Source organism: Macaca nemestrina, chromosome X (genome assembly GCF_043159975.1).
Source record: "Macaca nemestrina isolate mMacNem1 chromosome X, mMacNem.hap1, whole genome shotgun sequence".
NCBI lineage: Eukaryota > Metazoa > Chordata > Mammalia > Primates > Cercopithecidae > Macaca > Macaca nemestrina.
This window is the reverse complement of record NC_092145.1, coordinates 47,416,560-47,437,775: the sequence shown is the minus strand read 5'-3', so window position 1 is coordinate 47,437,775 and position 21,216 is coordinate 47,416,560. Positions and strand designations below refer to the sequence as shown.

The following is a 21,216-nucleotide window of genomic DNA, read 5'->3' as shown; positions in this document are numbered from 1 at the left end:
TATCATATATGGTGTCTAACACAACTCAGATCATTCATAAATGTTTATTTCTGTCTCCTCTCCACTGTCTCACAGGTATGCAATTGGCATTGCCTACAAATCAGCTCCAAAGAATGAATGGATTGGCAAGAATGCCTCCTCATGGGTCTTCTCTCGCTGCAATAGTAACTTCGTGGTGAGACATAACAACAAGGAAATGCTGGTGGATGTGCCCCCACAGTTGAAGCGTCTGGGTGTCCTCCTGGATTATGACAACAATATGCTGTCTTTCTATGACCCAGCTAACTCTCTCCATCTTCATACTTTTGATGTGACCTTCATTCTTCCAGTTTGTCCAACATTTACAATCTGGAACAAATCCTTAATGATCTTGTCTGGCTTGCCTGCCCCAGATTTTATTGATTACCCTGAGCGGCAGGAATGCAACTGCAGGCCTCAAGAATCCCCTTATGTTTCTGGGATGAAAACCTGTCATTAAGTTTCAGGAGAGCATTTAATTCACCGGCTCTCTAGTTCAGCAGTTCTTCCCTCCTACACCTAAGTTAGCGTTCAATATATGAGATACAAAATAAAGTTTGTTTGAAGCATCCAAAATAACTAGATACTGTAGATTTAATTTTTGTGCATTAAAGCTTGTATTTGAATTAATATATTGAGTTTCTCAGAACAAATTATCTGAGTAGTCTGCGTTCAAGCCATTGGAGAAAAATTTAGAAAATGCCTCTGTTGTCACTGGAGAATTAAAAATTCCCAGTGATTTAGGAATATAAATTATATTGGAAGCAATTAGGATAATTCTAGTTAAATAATGTGGAAAGATGCCCTGAATAAGGGGCTAGCCAGCCACAAGAGGGGGGTGGTCAGCCTTTCTAGTACTGGCCAGTTTGGCCATGTAGAATTTTGAACGATGTCAAATTATCACATATTATATTTTACTTTTGATGAAAACCTATCATCAAGGTTTTGTTAGGAAACCATGAATGTGTATATGTAATATGTAAAGTGAACATATATATGTACTTTATATATATTCACTTGCATATGTATGTATATGTATATTCACTTTATATATTATATATACAAAAAACTTTTTTTTTTTTCCAAACACCAACTCAAACTAGAACAAAAAACTTTTTAATTTGCTCCTTTGAGTGAGAAATATACTGGAAGGGAAAATAAGTTACGCCATCCATTTTTGTCCCCTAAAGGAAACATCAAAATCAATCAACATTTCTTTCCTCCCTCTATCCATCATTGCCCTCCTCCCTCTTGTCACGCATACATACACATGCAACCATGACATAGATAATGGGAAGAACTCTATTGGATTAGGAGAGATTTGCAGACAAGATTGCACAAGAGATGCTGTTGCTGGATAGAAAATTGATCCAGGTAGAAGTGATGCTACCTACTTGAGGATGGCCATCCGAATTGTTAAAAATTCTGTCATAGACTATTTAAAAAACAGTTACCACTCCCAAGTACATACAGTTATGAGAATTAGGCTTTTAAAAAGTTGCAGAGTGAAGGCTCTTTAGGAACCTACTTTACTTAATCAGTAAAAATGGCATATTATTGATGCGCCAACTATTCACATATAAATGTACTTGCATTTTCAGATAAAACACTTCTGAAGTACTTAAGAATGTCTGAAAACAGTTTGTTTTCTTAAATGGGATAAATAAGCATTCCTTTTGCAATCTTGGTTACAGTATTCATTGTCTTAGCCAATCACTCCACGCAAATGCAGACATAAACTTCATCCCAGTCCTGACCAGTATAGTTGAAGGAAATGGAGCCTTGTGGTCTATGATTTTTTTAAAATTTCCATTGAAGGGATTGGGGACGTCAGAGAACCAGAGCTTTCTCCTTTCCAGGAGCTAAGATGGCTTCAGAAGTGTTCTCCTGGTATTTGTGAAAATATTACTGCTGTAAAATTACAAAGTGGTAGCTGTAACAACTTCCCCAGATTGGAGACTTGAAATGTCAAAACTCCCCTCTTCCTTTCCCCTAGTTTGGTGCATGCTTATTTATTAATTCATTCAATAAACTATTAGATGCCAAGTACCAAACTACTGCCATGGGAGTGCACATACTAATAAAATGCTCTACCTGCTGCCAATGGCTTACTATTCTGTGGAAGAAACAAAGTATATAATCCTCCCCAATAACAGTTATGTATTGTTTGTTCACTTAATGTGGAAAGCAAGACTGATGCAGACACACAAGGAAGGCTCAAAAATATAAATCTAGCAAGGTCATCTTTTTTGGTTTTAAAGACCATATGTACTTACTGCTAATCAGGAAATGAGCAACCTCAGTAAAATTCATCAGTGCTGGTAAATAGCTTGCTGTAGTGGAAAGCTCATAACCTTTGGATTCAAATGATCCTAGTTTTTCTACCATTTATTAGTGTTGTGACCTAGGACAAGTACCTCACTTCTCTGAGCCTCTGTTTCCTCCTCTGTAAAATAATGTCTACTTCACAAGGCTGTTTCTAAGGTTAAAAAAGATAGCATATGTAAACTGTCTAGCTCAGCACTTGACATTTCTTAAGTGTGCCATCAATATTAATCTCTTTCCCTACCCCCAGCTCCAATACAGTGTAGCAGTGCTTTAAAATGTGTGTCCTTCATTTCTCAGTCACCTTTGTCTCTTCCCTAGGGCCTATCCCCAAATTCTTAAACAAAAAAATGATTTTTTTCCCCTTCATAAAACTTTTCACTGGCTCCCTTAGTACCCAGTAGAAGGTCCCAACTCTTTAGAGTTTGGCTTTTCATGTCCCTGTTTGTTTATACAGCTTCATCTTTTGCCACTTCCCCCTCACATTGATTAAGATAGCCAAGTTTAACTATTTATACAAGTTATTCTCTGGGCCTGCAGCAGAAACATGATTAACAATTTTAATGCCCAGAGTAAACAACAGAAATTTTTCTTAAATTAAAGGAATAGTGTGAAAATGCTGTAAGTACAGAAAATGCAACCTCCATCCCAGTAGAACAATTTCCTTTGCCTTGTCCTTTGCTCTCCAAAGCTGTTCACTTATTGTGGTGTCTTTTATATTTTAGTGCCCTGGGACAAAGCTCTAATTTCCCCACCCTACTTTTGACTCTATCTTGGACTACCTTTCCTCACTTCTATCTCTCTCAACCAGACTAACTCTCTATTCCCTAGACTGGATGATGTGTCCCTCTTTGGGACACCCCAAGCATGACACCCCATGCATCCCCTCTCTCAGCAATAATCACATTGTATAGCAGTGTTTTTCAAAGCATGGTCCTCACACCACCTATGTTAGAATCACCTTTAGTGTTTGTCAAAACAATTGATTTTGGATTCCCACTCCTGACTTAACCAGAATATCTGAGAACATAGGCAGGAATTTACATTTTTGACAAGCTCCTCATGATTTTGATGCACAGAAAATTTTAATGTATAATCATCTTCCCTACTAGACTGGACACCTTGAGGCGAAGGACTGTGTCTTTTGTTGTTGTTATATTTTTAATACCTGGCACAGTGCCTGGAACATTAGCTTGCCTAATGTTTATTGAATGAATGTACCAATGAAAAACTGAATTATGAAAGTTTCCCTCTTGTACTCTCATGTTCATAGTGATGTTTGTTACTTCCTGGCCAGAAAAGCTTGGCTACTACTCCATTTGAGCTGTATTAATTCTATTTTGCAGAAGTATCAAGGCTCCTACAGAATAAATGATCATTGTCCTCCTCAAAAACTCTTTGGCAGTTATCTTGGGGAAATGTCTTTGGAGCATATGGCACCATTCTTTTCAGTAACATTTCAATCTTGTCAAACTTTGTTCTTTGAAGGTGGATTAACGTTTTGGTTATAGCCAAAAATCACTCAGAGCTAAGCCTACTTAGAAAAGTGGAGAATTAAACTGGGTTTGGAGTAAGCAATGAAGTTTAACTCTGAAGTCCCAATTTCTGAGCCAAACAGTGAAAAATTACTTCTAAGATACAACATGGTGGCAAAGTACTCAGTGGGGGTGTGATGGGCCCCAGATATTTACTTCAGTTAACTTGACTTTTATAGAATCCTGGCACTGCCATGGACCTTAAGAGAAGTAATTGGCTACCTCTAGCTAAACCCAGCTGGACAAAGAGAATAGGACCTGTAGTTAACATTTTCAAAGAAGATGACTCCATAAGCTTTTGTTGCTGTTGCTCTACTCAACCTGTTCTCCACAACCGTTTCTACCAGAAGATTATTTTATGTCTGCAATTTATGCTTGTTTCCACTTTTTATATTGTCTTACTGAAGAAAGCACAAAAATAATCAAAAGTAAAGTAAAACCTGTTTTGAGAGTGTGAAAGAAATTTTAATGCCACGTTGAGGTTCTGGTTACTTGTAATTAAGAGTAACTGCATCTGGATGTGTTTTTATTATACAGTTCAATGTGTATCTTTGGATGCAGTGAAATTCAGATTGCAGCAAAATCACTTATCCGTTCTTTTTGGCTAAAACACACTAGGTGAATTTTCTAAACTTCCATGGTTTACATATTTATATATGACTACCAAGATGGAGCAATCCATGGATAGACTTTTGAATAAACTCAAATATTTGATACCCCTTCCTCCAAGGAATGGAGAATGTCAGGCAGGTAGGTAAGAACCACTCCTACAGTTATTTCTATCTCCTGAAGCCAACTGCAGCCTTGGAACCAATGGCTGTATTTGGCTGTGTATTACAGGTTGGCCAAACTGATTGCCATCAGGTCAGGCAAACTGCCTTTTATGGTGTAGTCTGCCAGCTTCAGACATACGCTGTGTTGTTGTTATTGGCTAGACTATTTATTAGACTATTGTTGGACTATTTTTTATCAAATGCTTTACCCCACGACTGTTTGTATTGGGAGCTCTGGACCAACAGTGTCTCTGCTAGTGACAGAAATATGAGCATCTGTGGATTACACAGCCTCATCCCTCTCTACAATATCCCAGTCCATCCGAAATGCTATATTATGAATTAAATAAATATATATGTATTCATGAATTCTTGGTTGTCTCTCGCTGGAGTTTAATTGGGGGAGGACTAAAAGGAAGATAGCCATGAATTCTCCTGGAATTCAGTAAGTGACTAGGGGAAACCAAGGATCATATAATAGGTAGTGATCTGGACAGAAAGGACCCAGGGGATCTGGAGCTCAAAATTCAATCAAGAAGACTTTGATTTCAGGAGCATGATGTGGTCAAGAAGACCAAAGAAATGAAGCTATAGGGTTCAAGGAAACATGACACATTCAGTTTTAGAGATTGGAGCAGAAGGTGAGAATCAAAGAACAAATAAAATCCCAGTGCTGGAACCCATTGATTAAAATTAGGGTAGCACCAGAAGCAAGTGAGCTGACTTACTGTTAAAACAACTGGCCCGCAGGAGGAGACTGGGAGGAAGCTAGGAAGTCCCTCAGGGCTGGAATTGGGCATATCTTAATCAGATTTGTAGTGGCACTAAGACTAAAAGGGATCATGCGATATGAAGTGAATGAAGCAGGGCAGTCAAGGGTGGCAGCTAGAGAAGTGACTTGAAACAGGTCATCAGACCAGGGGCCTATAAGAACTACAGCCCAAAGGTAAGAGGAGTAAAATATAAAGGAGAAAAGAATTTGGAACATTGTGTGTTTAATGGTTTAATTGAAGAGCAACCTAGGCAAATACCAAATATAGGGCTATTACCCATAGCTAAGATTTTAATATTTTTGTGTGTGTGTGATGATGTTTGGAAAGGCCATCTCCATTTAATGTGCCAGAACCGGGCAGATACGGGATTCTTTATGCTTCGCTATCTGAGAATAGAATTGGTCCCAGAGTTTCAGAGAATCTGAGCCTGTAGTTCGGAGGGAGGAGGTCTCAGTTACGATGGTTAGGAGTAACAGAGACCAAATAGGTTGTTACAAGGTTATTAGAAATGTATATAGCATGACAGCTAATGAGAATGACTCTCCTCCACCGTGAATTTCCAGGAATGGAAGATCAAGCTGGTTTTCCTATACTGTTGGGCACAACACAAAAATTACAATTGCGACTGATCTTGTCGGGTCATTCAAGAGCAGTTATTAACCACTAGTTCTGTTCCTAGTACTCTTCTCACTTCTGTGGTGGGATATTAAGATGAAAAATACTCCCAACATTTACAATGGAGTACCCAATTCAATACTGCTTCTCAGATAGTTTTACATCTATGAACTCAATGAGTTAATAGTGGTAGTTGACAGAGGGAGCATTTGCTAGAGACACTGGAGTGCAAGTGGAAGCTCTTACCAAGATCTAGCATGGAGACTTGTACATAGTATGTGCTTAGTAAATGCTGGTTGAATAGAATTAGAATCTGATAAGCAGAATGACAAGTAGGCCACCTCATACACTGTGAAGTTGGGTGAACTCACCAGCACCACGTGTATAATCCCTCTCAGGCACATATTCCTGGTCCAGGATTCCCACGACTGCTTCTTTCCATTATTCTTTAAGGCCAGGTTCCTTCAAAGGAAACAATCAGAAGGATTAATAAATTAGCCACCAATAATGTGCTAATGGAGGAATGTGGGCAAAATTCACACAGAAAACAAGATATTGTTTCTCAGAAAACAAGAAATGTTAACAAGAACCTTCCAGGGAAAATGTTTTTGTTGTCTGACTTGGGACTGACAAGTTGGAGAGGGCAAGCTTCAGACTTTCCAGTTTAGCAGGGTCAGCCGACAATGCCTTGGCAGGCTAAGCCCCTGCCAGGGGAAATATTTTGGACCAAGAGGACTCTTTCAAAGGGGATATAGATGACAACTGAGTCTCACTTAGCACAATGCCTGTGATCCTTCTAGAGCACAAGGGCTGGCCTTGCACACAGTATACAAAGAGGATCTGCTACTCTTCCAGGCAGATTAAAAGTCCCAGGAAATTGAATTTGGGCTGATTTTCCCTTTGATGTATAGTGATACGAAAAAGCTACTATGATCAACACCTCTTTGTTTGACTTAACTCCCTCAGTGATAAGAGAGGGTCATGAGATGACCCAAAAATGTGAAATTCACAGTAAGCAGCTGTCAAGCACATATGGCAAGTCCAAGTCCAAGGCCTGACTGATTTAGTAGGTAAAGATACAAGGAATCACTTTTAGATTCAAACAGTTTATTATCTACACAGTGAAACAAAACACAGTCAAAGTTTCCAGCTCCAAATGGTCCTTGTCCCAAACAACAAAAAGGATGACACTGAAACACAAGGGACCAGAAGACTTCCAAATTACTTGTGGGATACCTCACTGCTAAGAAGCCAATTATAGACTGCATTTAAGTGGCTTTATAGTCTGTAGCTCTATTCTGAGGGAAGTGGGTCAGGAAGTCTTGTACCTCATCAGACATACCTGAGAGGTGGCACGCAATGAAAATCTGTCTCATGAAGCTTGCCAAGGGAGATAAGGAGGCAAGTGGGAAATTATCTTGAAGCAGCTCCTCTCAGGCCTACCGTCCCTTGTGCTCTGGAAGGATCACAGGCATTCTGCCAAGACTCAGATTAGCTGTGCTTCAAGCCTTTTCTCGAGGGATCATTGTAGATATTGCCAAGTGGCTAGGGTGCTAGGGTAGAGCCATTCTCATACAGAGACTAGTTGAAGGGCCAGGTAACTTCCTCAGGGGAAAGCAAAAGGAAGCAAAGTCAGGGTCTTTTGAAGTACCTCTTCTCTTCTTCCCTTCTGCTGACCTTCCATTCACGTCCTTTCATTTTTCTCAGTATTTTGGGAGTTGGGGGTGGGGATGGGGATGGGGCAGAGATTAAATGCATAATTAGGATATAAAATAAATTCAATCTCTGAAAGATTCAGTACCAAGGCCAGAGAATTCCAAGGCCTGGGTCCTTTGCTATCTCTGGCTCTTAGTTTTTCTTTTTCTTTTTTTTTTTTTTTTTTTTTTTTTTTTTGAGACGGAGTCTTGCTCTGTCGCCCAGGCTGGGGTGCAGTGGCCGGATCTCAGCTCACTGCAAGCTCCACCTCCCGGGTTTACGCCATTCTCCTGCCTCAGCCTCCTGAGTAGCTGGGACTACAGGCGCCCGCCACCTCGCCCGGCTAGTTTTTTTTTTTGTATTTTTTAGTAGAGATGGGGTTTCACCGTGTTAGCCAGGATGGTCTCGATCTCCTGACCTCGTGATCCACCCGTCTCGGCCTCCCAAAGTGCTGGGATTACAGGCTTGAGCCACCGCGCCCGGCCAGGCTCTTAGTTTTTCAACTAGGAATTAAAGAGTACGGGTAATTTCTAAGGTCCCTTCTAGCCCTAACAGTATGAATTACCATAAATGCAAATTTAGTGAATGTAGTGACAGGAGCCTGATGTGCATACCTACCTCAAGATTATTGGGACATGAGGGCAGATCATCGGGACTGGGACAGAGAAGTGGATGACATTACTGTTACTTTAGGACCATCATCAGAATCCCTTTTGGGGTGACTATCCTCCCCCTTACACACTTCACTTCACTTGAACCTCCCTTGCCAATACTCTGCCACCATTACTTTTGAGCTTTCTGCTTCAGCCCTCTCCCCAATCCTGCTTGATAACTGTACAAAATGCAAATACTGTTTTAGCTAGTGGTGTCTCTGTTTCAAATTTCAGGTCAGCCATCTGAGAGTCTTCAATGTGTACACGCAGGGAATTGCCAAAGATATTCTACTTCCCAAGGCCAGAGGAGGTCACTTGATATAGCAACTAACAGGGATCCTGTGTGCCACCTTCTCCAATTATGGTCTTCCCAAACCAAACTGCCACAAATACATCCCTTAAAAGGCAGAAGAGAGAGTCCTGGTACAGCCACCACTCCAAGTTATCATTCTGCCATTCATTTATTCACTCATTCAACAAATATTTTATTGATAGTCTCTTTGAGGCAGGTGCTGGAGTTCGGTGATGAATAAGATACATAATCCCTGTCCTCATGAGACTCATAATCTAGAGGGAAGACAGAGTATCAAGGAATGAAGACTTTTTGAATCATAGGCGCTATCATTGGTTGCCTACAGTGTGCCTGGCACTATGCCAAGCACTTGAGCTGCAGTGATTCACTCAATCCTCCCAGCAATCCTATAAGGTTAAGACTATTATTGACTCCCTCGAACATGAAGAGTTAATCAATCTCTGCGCCCATGCCCAGACCTGCAGATTCCTATATGCCTGGTGAGCTGCTAGCCAAGGGTCTTAGCCATGGCTGTTTTGGGTATCAGGTAAAGTTTAAGGCCCAGCACTGAGGAAATAAATGACCCAGTGCAGCAGCTCTTGAAGTCAGGCTTAACCGAGAAGGCCTTCCAGGTCTTTGCTAGACACTCCCAAAACTGCCTCCAACGCGATTTTCCCATCCTCTTTTTTTCTCCCCTTTCCCTCCGGCACTCCATTGCCCTCCCTTTCCAGACTAGCCCCTCCCTCTGGGCCGCCTCCTCTCTGAGTCATTTCCCCTTCTCCGCCCCAAAGACCTTGGCTTTCTCTTGGAATCCCTTCCCCCCGGCAGGAGGTAGAGGAAGAGCAAACTGACTTTGGGCATCAGGTGAGCACTTTCCCCAGCGAGGATGAGAAACGCCTCCCCGCAGTCCCCTGACCCCCCCCGAATTCGGAAGGACGGGAAATCCTGGGAGTTCCCTCCAGCCGCGCGTGGGAGGTGCCACGCCCCGCCTGGTGTCTCCTGGGATGTGAGGTGGGAAGCTGTGGCCCAGTCGGACGGGCCTGTGTGGCTGCGACCGGCTCCGGCGCGGTGAGCTCAGCGCGCTAGGGAGGGACCTAGCTGCCGCGAAGCTTGGGGGCGTGGAAAGGTCGGCTCCAGAAGCCAGCCATTGGGAGGAGAGAGGGGGAAAAGCTCCGAGCGGTGCATGTGGAGAGTGCAAGCGCGTGCAAGTGGGCTGGTACGTGTAGTGAGAAGGCATGAGTGTGTATGAAAGGGTGTAGAGAGGTGTGTACGTGGGGAGGTGCGCGCGTGCGGGAATGCTTGTGTGCGTGTGGAGATGTGTGGGGGAGATGCGAAGATGTGATTTACACAGATGCGGACGTGGGAGTGTGCGACTGGTGACATGGAGAAGCCCTTGGCGGATGTGCGTGCGTGTGCATGTGGAGGTGTGCGTGAGGGGATATAGATTTATTAATAATATATATGCATGCGCGTGGCGTGCGTGCGTGCGTGCGTGGGGGTCCGTACGTGGGGATGCGTGCATGGGGGGTGCGTGCGTTTGGGGCGCGTGCTTGGTGGTTGCGTGCGTGGTGGGGAGGGGAGAGCAGGAAGGAAGGTCGACGGACGGCAGGAGCCAGATGCATGCGTATCTGAGAGTAAACATGGCCTAGAAGCTCTTGCTGACAGAGCTTTAAGTTAGGATTCTTAACCTGTTTGTTTTTCTTGAGGTGGGCGGTAGGATGCACATGGCACCGTTTGAAAATAAAGAAAACGATTGACCAATTGACCACCTCTTTTAAAAAAATGCCCATGATTTGCATGTAAGCACAGAGGGTTCGTGAACCCACTGATGGTCATCTGTAGATCCTAGATTATGGTTTTAAACGGGGAGAGACCCAAAGAGATTACGTTGATATCCGCCATTGTGTCTTTTGATTCTATGAGAGAAGAAATGGAACAGCCGCTGTCCTTGGGTTGGTGTGGCTTTGAGGCTAGGTTTGCTGCCCCTGTTGGACATGGTGCCAGCAGAGTGGGGAGTGTAAAATGGGATCACTGCCCAGAGTAAGACTGCGGAAGGGTGCCTCGAGGCCTTTCAGGATAAAGCTCGGCCCCTCCCTGGCAGATCACTAGCACAGGTTTTGCGGGTTAGTTCCTTGATAAGGTTGGAAAGTGGAGATTTGTAGTTGCTTTCTTGCGTGATTCCCGTCCCCCCTCTCCCCCGGCCCCGGCCCTGATGGCCTGTGGGTGGTGTCAGGGAGTATGAATCTAACTAAGGTTGGGACTTCGTTGGATAAGTGACTAGAAGGAGAGCAGCAGACTTGCCTTCTGAGCCCATCTTTACGATTAACTAACTGTGACATTAAGCAGTTTTCTTGATCTTCTTGTGCATCACTTTGTTTGTTTATTTATTTATTTATTTACTGAGACTGAGTCTCGCTCTGTCACCCAGGCTGGAGTGCAGTGGCGCAATCTCGGCTCACTGCAGCCTACGCCTCCCGGGTTCAAGCAGTTCTCCTGTTTCAGCCTCCCAAGTAGCTGGGATTACAGGCACACACCACCACGCCTGGCTAATTTTTGCATTTGTTGTAGAGATGGGATTGCTCCATGTTGTCTAGGCTGGTTTGGAGCTCCTGACCTCAAGCGATCCACCTGCTTCAGCCTCCCAAAGTGCTGGGATTAAAGGCCTGAGGCACTGCACCCAGCCTCACATTCCTCATTTATAAAATGGTAGTTCACAGGGTAGTTGGAAGTTTAAATAAGACTATAATAAATTCCCAGAACATGGGAAGCCTTTAATAAACGGCTGCATACCTAGGAATAAATAATGTGTGCATATATTTTATATATGTGTGTGTATATATACGTTTGCAGAAAAGTTAAAGTTAAAAGTTTTATTCTGAAATAATGTCTTAAACTACTGATTTCTTTTGGTTTCTTATAGGCATACCTAGTTGTGCTGTCAGCCAAAGCCCACCAAGTTCATCCTGTAAAGTCACATGCCTGAAGTAAGTGGGACTTTATTTGGAATTATTTGCAGTGTTCAAGTAGATAATTATTAGTCCACCATCAGCTCTCACTTGGATTGCTGCCATGGTCTCCAAATCTTCACATTTGCCTGCTTCCCTCTTTCATTCTCCATGTTGCAGTCAGTTATCTTTCCCTCTGAGAGGCAAAATAGCTTACTGGTTTGGAGCACAGACCATGGAGTCAGACCTATCTCCTTGAGATCCCAATTGCACCCTGCTCCACCACTTTCTAGCTGTGTGATCTTGCACAAATTACTTGATTTCTTTTTTGGGGGATTTCAACATTTTAATTTCTTTTTAATATAAGTCACTTTCTGCAAGCTAGGAAACAGATTCATCCTAAGACAATCTAGTCCTCTGGAGATCCAGGCTGAGTCTTTCGATCTTTAGCAGAATGACATCATAGTATAAGGTGCTAGCAATAGAGTTATAAACTCTAATAACCACTTATCTGCATTTTTCATTAGGAAACAACCAAAAGTCCATTACTTAAAGACATCATATGCAGAACATACTGATCTACAAAAGACCCAACGACCCAAATTATATGCTGCCCAACCTATTGGTGAACTGGATCAGAACTGGCCAAGGATTGGTAAATAGAGAAAGGGTTTACACTTTGAAAACTTCTTCTGTGGTTAAAAAAATTTCTGGTTGTTATCAATAAGAAAACAAGTGAAAAATGTTACAGATGGACCCACACTGATATTTGACTTTATCAAGGTCTTCCACCAGAACATGAAGGTAGACATAAGTGTAGGAGATAAGATATTGAGATATTTTAAAAACAAATTACTTAGTAATAAGAAGTTAGACATACAGCATTATTCGATTTGCTGCAAGAACAAATGGACAATGAAGATTACTTAAAAGAAATGTTCAACTCTAAAGAGGGTGGTGGGAACAACACTTTCCACTAGAGAATAACCTCCCATTTTCTTAGACAGTTAGCATTGCTATTCTTCCATAATACATATTCATATGGAAAAACTTGTCAAGAGCTTTTGCCAGGGCCAGGAGATGAAAAATAGAGCATGTTTTAATTAGCAAATTGTAAGCTCAGTTAACATTTTTTGGGATGGACCCATAAAATCTGGCCATTGTTTTGTTAAACTTCTGTAAACTGCAGAATTCCCTAACCCTTAGTTAGCTTTGGTTTTTGCTCAATATCCTGAAGCTGGGCACAGTCTCAGTGTAACTCTTCTCCTAGGGGCTGAAGTGGGTGCTAGTCATCAAAGTTTGGAATGTCATTTTAGGAGCAACCTCTAGAAGTAATCCTGGTAAGCCCTAGAAGTAATCCTTTGGATGCATAGTAGGCTCTGTGCAGGTGGTAAAATCTGGGCAGGAATACCAGAATGTCAATGATCAGGTCTGGAACTTCCCAGTCTGCCCCTGCTTTGCTGATGTAGCCAGAAGGTGAGCCTATGATAATGAGAAAGGCACCAATTGAAAAACAGCACAGTGGCAAGTGCAGTGACCTTATAGGGGATCTTAGGAGGGCTTTTCTTAAACTGAAGGTCAATGTAGCCATCATCTGTGCTGTTGAGCCTTGAGTATTTCACTTTACTAGTGGAGATTCCAGCCAGGTTGATGTGGGAGGGCATCATAACACACTGACACAGCTACAGTTGGAGTGCCATGCCAGGCTGCCAGTGGCGAGACTTTGCTCACAGTTGGCAGCAGAAGCACTCAAGACTGTGCCACTTAACTGCCACCCAGCTCACCCCAGCAAGCACCAGTGCCCTGGAAGTCTACTTCACCTCTTTTAGAATCTGTTTCCTTATTCGTGAAAGGGGACAATGCTGATACTACCTCAAGGATTTTGTGAGAGGTTGCAGAGATAATGTATGTAATGTTGCTCACAGTAATTGCTCAATAAATGGTAGATTAAAAATGCAAGGGCAGTGAAGTAGCCAGCAAGAAAGTGGTTGAAGTGATGCACCATGGCACCTACACTGGGTAGGGATTGAAGCCATGAGGTGATAATGAGCTGCAGAATGGGAGAAATCAAAGGATGGGAGATCTTGATGAGAATGAAAAATGTTTGGCTGTGAAATGAGTCCTTGATCAAAATTTTTTTGAGGAGTGGGTGTTCTGAGAACCAAGAAGTAACTGGACTAGGAGGTTGTAGCCAGAGATTAGGCTAGTAGAGTTCAGTAATTCTAAAGTGGAGCAGCTCCATGCCTATTCGGTGGTCTAGGAAACTAATGACTAGTAATGACTTAGAAAGTGGCATGTGGTCAGAGGTTGCTGAAGTAGAGGAGATCAAAGGGCAGTGAAGCTAACATGTTGGATGAGTCATCCACAGACATTGATGTTGCTTACATGACGGCAGGGGTTGAAATGGAGAGGAAAGTGGAGCCAGTGCCAAAGCCAAGGTTCATCCTAATTAATGGAAGGCTGTTATTTATTTCACAAATATTTACTGAGCCTTTACTAGATGTCAGGATGTAACAAGACAGACAAGAATGATGCTGTCATGGAGTTTACAGTCGAATAGGAGTAATAAGAGACATTAATAATCCTACCTATAAATAGAAAGCTGTAAACTGTGATAAGAGCTATGAATGGGCCAGGTGCAGTGGCTCACGTCTGTAATCCCAAAACTTTGGGAGCCTGAGGCAGATGTATCACAAAGTCAGGAGTTTGAGACCAGCCTGGCCAAGATCGTGAAACTCTATCTCTACTAAAAATACAAAAATTACCTGGGCGTGGTGGCATGTGCCTATAATCCTAGCTACTCGGGAGGCTGAGGCAGGAGAATCGCTTGAATCCAAAAGGCGGAGGTTGCTGTGAGCCGAGATCGCGCCATTGCACTCCAGCCTGGGCAACAAGAGTAAAACTTTCTCAAAAAAAAAAAAAAAAAAGCTATGAATGAAAAATAAGGGTTCTGTAAGTGTTATAACAGGGTTAGTTTCCAGACTAACCCTGTCTGGAAAGTTAGGGGAGGCTTCCCTGAAGAAGTGATGAGGACTGAAAGATAAATTAGGGTAGATGGAGGTGGATGGTGGGTAGGTGGAAGACGTGTTCCAGGTAGAGGAAACAGCATGTGCAAAGACCTGAAACTAGAATATGTATAGTAATTTGAAGAACTGAAAGATATCTCCTATGACTAGAGCATATTAAGAATTACTCTAGCCATAGGAGAGTAATATGAGCTGAGGCTGGGTGGCAGGCTCCTTAAGGATTTGGGCTTTATACTGTGAGCATTGGTAATATTTGGATGACATGATAACCAGGCCAGGCACGATGGCTGGCACCAGTAATCCTAGCATTTTGGAAGCTCAAAGTTGGTGGATCACTTAAGCCCAGGAGTTTGAGATCAGCCTGGGCAACCTGGACAAACTCCATTTTTACAAAAAATATAAAAAATTAGCCAGGCATGGTGGCACATGCCTGTGGTTCCAGCTACTGGGGAAACTGAGGTGGGAGGATCACCTGAGCCTGGGGAAGTTGAGGCTGCAGTGAGCTGTGATCATGCCACTGCATTCCAGCCTGGGTGACAGAGGAGACCCCGTCTCAAAGAAAAAAGTCAAACACATAAGCATATAGGATAAATTGTGAAAGGCCAGTTTATGTGTACGGTAGTATAGGGGAGCATGTGTGTATATGTGTGTGTATACATAAAATACATAATATGTAAATGCACATAATAGATGTATGCATATATAATATATAAAATGATACATACCATTTCATCACTTTAAAGAATGCTAAATGTACAATGGTTATATTTCAGTGTCCATACATAGACATCCAACTCATTCTTTTCTTTAAAAAAAATTTATTACTAATACAAATAGAGATAGGGTGTCACCATTTTGCCCAGGCTAATCTCAAACTCCTGGACTCAACCAATCCTCCCACCTCGGGCTCCCAAAGTGCTGGGATTACAGGTGTGAGCCACCAAGCCCGGCCCAACTCATTCTTAAGAGTTGCAAAGTATTCCATGTTATCGATGTGTGATGACTTATTTAACTATTGCCCTATTGATAGACATTTAAGTTGTCTCTAATTATAAATTATTTTGCAGTGTACACTGTTCACAATAGCAAAGACATGGAATCAGCCTAAATGCCCGTCAATGATAGACTGGATAAAGAAAATGTGATACATATACATGATGGAATGCTATGCAGCCAAAAAAAAAAAAGAAAAGAATGAGATCATGTCCTTTGTAGGAACATGACGTAGCTGGAGGTCATTATCCTTAGCAAATTAATACAGGAACAGAAAAACAAATACCGCATGTTCACACTTAAATGTGGGAGCTAAATAATGAAAACCAATGGGCAGAAAGAAGGGAGCAAGAGACAATGGGGACTACCTGAAGGAGGAGGGTAGGAAGAGGGAGAGGATTAGGAAAAATACTATCAGATACTATGCTTAGTACCTGGATAACAAAATAATCTAAACCAAACCCCTGTGACATGAGCTTACCTATATAACAAACCTGTACTGCACATATACCCCAAACCTAAAATAAAAGTTTAACAAAATTGCAATATGCCATTCTATAACTTTTTTCTCTAATATTATGCTTCAAATTTTATTTTTAAAATTATAGGAATACACAAGGAATTACATGAGGAATATAAGAATATATTATTATAAAAATTGTAAAAATGTAGAAAAGTGTAACAATGAGAGTAAATGCTTATATAGGCCTTACTGTGCCCAACACCACTCTAAATTCTTTAAAGAGATTAGCACGTTTACTCTTTACAACAATCCATGAAATAGGTACTGTTATTTTTTTCCATTTTACAGATAGAGACACTGAGGGCACAAAGAGGTCATGTAACTTGCATGTGGTCATACAGCTAATTATTGTTGGAGTTGGGCTCTTAGTCACCTGATTGTTTTCCTTCACCTCCACCCAGTTGAATGCCTTACCTCAAATGTGACAACTATTCTTTGTTTCATTTGCAATTTTATCTACCTATATAAAACACATGCAAAATATTTATGCTTTTGGTGCGTTGGTTTTCTTTTTATGTAATAGGTTAATACTGTGTTATCTTGCAACTAGCTTTTTCCACTCAACCATGTGTCTTTGACTTTTTTCATGCCTTTATTTTTAAATTAATAATATATAAGCATATTTTCGTGGTAAAAGATCAAAATAATACACAGGTATAGAGAGAGTAAATCTTGAAACTTGCCTTTCCTGACTGCTCTCTGACATCTCACCAAAAATAAAAAACCCAAAAAACCCCCAATAAACAACCAACTGTCCATAGTTTGGTGAGTGTCCTTACAGTCTTCTTTCCATGCATTTTATGTGAATAAATAAGTATTTATATACATATTTACATAACATGATTCATTCATAATGTTATACGGCCTTTTAATTTCTTATTTATTGATTTAATTACACATGACACATGAATACATTTTTCTTTTGAAAGATTAGAGCACTACACGGAAGCTGAACACTTCCTTTGATCATCATTGATTTCCTCTCTACCTCCTCTGTCTCTACTCACTATTTGACTCTTCTCCTGCATCTTTTTTTAAAAATTATACTTTAAGTTCTAGGGTACATGTGCACAATGTGCAGTTTGTTACATTGGTATACATGTGCCGTGTTGGTTTGCTGCACCCATTAACTCGTCATTTACATTAGGTATTTCTCCTAATGCTATCCCTCCTCCTGCCCCCCATCCCATGACAGGCCCCTGTGTGTGATGTTCCCCGCCCTATGTCCAAGTGTTCTCATTGTTCAGTTCCCACCTATGAGTGAGAACATGTGGTGGTTAGTTTTCTGTCCTTGTGATAGTTTGCTCAGAATGATGGTTTCCAGCTGCATCCATGTCCCTGCAAAGGACATGAACTCATCCTTTTTATGGCTGCATAGTATTCCATGGTATATATGTGCCACATTTTCTTAACCCAGTCTATCATTGATGGACATTTGAGTTGGTTCCAAGTATTTGCTATGGTGAATAGTGCCGCAATAAACGTGTGCATGTGTCTTTATAGTAGCATGATTTTAGTCCTTTGGGTATATACCCAGTAATGGGATCGCTGGATCAAATGGTATTTCTAGTTCTAGATCCTTGAGGAATCGCCACACTGTCTTCCACAATGGTTGAACTAGTTTACACTCCCACCAACAGTGTAAAAGCATTCCTATTTCTCCACATCCTCTCCAGCACCTGTTGTTTCCTGACTTTTTAATGATTGCCATTCTAACTGGTGTGAGATGGTATGTCATTGTGGTTTTGATTTGCATTTCTCTGATGACCAGTGATGATGAGCATTTTTTCATGTGTCTGTTGGCTACATAAATGTCTTCTTTTGAGAAGTGTCTGTTCATATCCTTTGCCCACTTTTTCATGGGATTGTTTTTTTCTTGTAAATTTGTTTAAGTTCTTTGTAGATTCTGGACATTAGCCCATTGTCAGATGGGTAGATTGCAAAACTTTACTGCCATTCTGTTGGTTGCCTGCTCACTCTGATGGTAGTTTATTTTACTGTGTAGAAGCTCTTTAGTTTAATTGATTCCAGTTGTCTATTTTGGCTTTTGTTGCCATTGCTTTTGGTGTTTTAGTCATGAAGTTCTTGCCCTTGCCTATGTCCTGAATGGTATTGCTAGGTTTTCTTCTAGAGTTTTTATGGTTTTAGGTCTAACATTAATGTCTTTAATACATCTTGAATTCATTTTTGTATAAGGTGTAAGGAAAAGATCCAGTTTCAGCTTTCTGCATATGGCTAGCCAGTTTTCCCAGCACCATTTATTAAATAGGGGATCCTTTCCCCATTTCTTGTTTTTCTCAGGTTTGTCAAAGATCAGATGGTTGTAGATGTGTGGTGTTATTTCTGAGGCCTCTGTTCTGTTCCATTGGTCTATCTCACTGTTTTGGTACCGGTACCATGCTGTTTTGGTTACTGTAGCCTTGTAGTATAGTTTGAAGTCAGGTAGCGAGATGCCTCCAGCTTTGTTCTTTTTGCTTAGGATTGTCTTGGCAATGCAGGCTCTTTTTTGGTTCCATATGAAATTTGAAGTAGTTTTTTCCAATTCTGTGAAGAAAGTCATTTGTAGCTTGATGGGGATGGCATTGAATCTATAAATTACCTCGGGCAGTGAGGCCATTTTCATGATATTGATTCTTCCTATCCATGAGCATGAAATGTTCTTCCATTTGTTTGTGTCCTCTTTTATTTTGTCGAGCAGTGGTTTGTAGTTCTCCTTGAAGAGCTACTTCACTTACCTTGTGAATTGGATTCCTAGGTATTTTATTCTCATTGTAGCAAATGTGAATGGGAGTTCACTCATGATTTGGCTGTTTGTCTGTTCTTGGTGTATAGGAATGCTTGTGATTTTTGCACATTAATTTTGTATCCTGAGACTTTGCTGAAGTTGCTTATCAGCTTAAGGAGGTTTTGGGCTGAGACGATGGGGTTTTCTAAATATACAATCATGTCATCTGCAAACAGGGACAATTTGACTTCCTCTTTTCCTAATTGAATGCCCTTTATCCCTTTCTCTTACTTGATTGCCCTGGCCAGAACTTCCAACACTATGTTGAATAGGAGTGGTGAGAGAGGGCATCCCTGTCTTGTGCCAGTTTTCAAAGGGACTGCTTCCAGCTTTTGCCCATTCAGTATGATATTGGCTATGGGTTTGTCATAAATAGCTCTTATTATTTTGAGATACGGTCCATCAACACCTAGTTTATTGAGAGTTTTTAGAATGAAGGGCTGTTGAATTTTGTTGAAGGCCTTTTCTGCATCTATTGAGATAATAATGTGGCTTTTGTCATTGGTTCTGTGTATGTGATGGATTACATATATTGATTTGCATATGTTGAACCAGCCTTGCATCCCAGGGATGAAGCCCACTTGATCATGGTGGATAAGCTTTTTGATGTGCTGCTGTATTCGGTTTGCCAGTATTTTATTGAGGATTTTCACATCAATGTTCATTAGGGATATTGGTCTAAAATTCTCTTTTTTTTGTTGTATCTCTGCCAGGCTTTGGTATCAGGATGATGCTGGCCTCATAAAATGAGTTAGGGAGGATTCCCTCTTTTTCTATTGATTGGAATAGTTTCAGAAGTAATGGTACCAACTCCTCTTTGTACCTCTGGTAGAATTCAGCTGTGAATCCGTTTGGTCCTGGACTTTTTTTGGTTGATAGGCTATTAATTATTGCCTCAATTTCAGAGCCTGTTATTGGTCTGTTCAGAGATTCAACTTCTTCCTGGTTTAGTCTTGGGAGGGTGTATGAGTCCAGGAATTTATCCATTTCTTCTAGATTTTGATTTTCTAGTTTATTTGCATAGAGGTGTTGATAGTATTCTCTGATGGTAGTTTGTGTTTCTGTGGGATCGGTGGTGATATCCCCTTTATCATTTTTTATTGTGTCTATTTGATTCTTCTCTCTTTTCTTCGTTATTAGTCTTGCTAGCAGTCTATCAATTTTGTTGATCTTTTCAAAAAACCAGCTCCTGGATTCATTGATTTTTTTGAAGGGTTTTTTTGTTTCTGTATCTCATTCAGTTCTGCTCTGATCGTAGTTATTTCTTGCCTTCTGTTGGCTTTTGAATTTGTTTGCTCTTGCTTCTCTAGTTCTTTTAATTGTGATGTTAGGGTGTCGATCTTAGATCTTTCCTGCTTTCTTTTGTGGGTATTTAGTGGTATAAATTTCCCTCTACACACTGCTTTAAATGTGTCCCAGAGATTCTGGTATGTTGTCTCATTGTTCTCATTGGTTTCAAATAACATCTTTATTTCTGCCTTCGTTTCCTTATTTACCCAGTAGTCATTCAAGAGCAGGTTATTCAGTTTCCATGTAGTTGTGCGGTTTTGAGTGAGTTTCTTAATCCTGAGCTCTAATTTGATTGCACTGTGATCTGAGAGACAGTTTGTTGTGATTTCTGTTCTTTTATATTTGCTGAGGAGTACTTTACTTCCAGCTATGTGGTCAATTTTGGAATAAGTGCAATGTGGTGCTGAGAAGAATGTATATTCTGTTGATTTGGGGTGGAGAGTTCTGTAGATGTCTATTAGCTCTCCTTGGTGCTGAGCTGAGTTCAAGTCTTGTATATCCTTGTTAAACTTCTGTCTCATTGATCTGTCTAATATTGACAGTGGGGTGTTAAAGTCTCCCATTATTATTGTGTGGGAGTCTAAGTCTCTTTGTAGGTCTCTAAGGACTTGCTTTATGAACCTGGGTGCTCCTGTATTGGGTGCATATATATTTAGGATAGTTAGCTCTTCTTGTTGAATTGATCCCTTTACCATTATGTAACGGCCTTCTTTGTCTCTTTTGACCTCTGTTGGTTTAAAGTCTGTTTCGTCATAGAGTAGGATTGCAACCCCTACTTTTTTTTGTTTTCCATTTGCTTGGTAGATCTTCCTCCATCCCTTTATTTTGAGCCTATGTGTTTCTCTGCATGTGAGATGGTCTCCTGAATACAGCATAGTGATGGGTCTTGAAGCCTTATCCAGTTTGGCAGTCTGTGTATTTTAATTGGGGCATTCAGCCCATTTATATTTAGGGTTAATATTGTTATGTATGAAT

At 41.1% G+C, this 21,216-nt stretch overlaps 2 protein-coding genes across 15 annotated transcripts in view; both read left to right on the top strand.

The window, feature by feature from the left end:
* Positions 1-5,020, top strand: part of LOC105490449 (midline 2) — a 100,947-nt gene extending 95,927 nt beyond the window's left edge. For all 4 annotated transcript variants that reach the window (XM_071088828.1, XM_011756078.3, XM_011756079.3 and 1 more), the window contains exon 10: positions 76-5,020. In XM_071088828.1, the coding sequence (XP_070944929.1) occupies positions 76-478 (403 nt within the window). In that variant the 3' untranslated portion in view covers positions 479-5,020. The remainder of the gene's footprint in view (positions 1-75) is intronic.
* A 4,423-nt stretch (positions 5,021-9,443) lies between these two features.
* LOC105490450 (ribonuclease inhibitor-like) overlaps positions 9,444-21,216 on the top strand; it is a 75,562-nt gene continuing 63,789 nt past the window's right edge. For 8 of the 11 annotated variants that reach the window (XM_071088730.1, XM_071088731.1, XM_071088735.1 and 5 more), the window contains exons 1-3: positions 9,444-9,543; positions 11,600-11,663; positions 12,152-12,279. The gene's annotated coding sequence lies outside the window, so the exon portion shown is untranslated. Of the gene's footprint in view, positions 9,544-9,616; positions 9,748-9,771; positions 9,896-11,599; positions 11,664-12,151; positions 12,280-21,216 lie in introns of those variants that run through there. The other 3 variants (XM_071088732.1, XM_071088733.1, XM_071088728.1) reach the window with 3 other exon arrangements.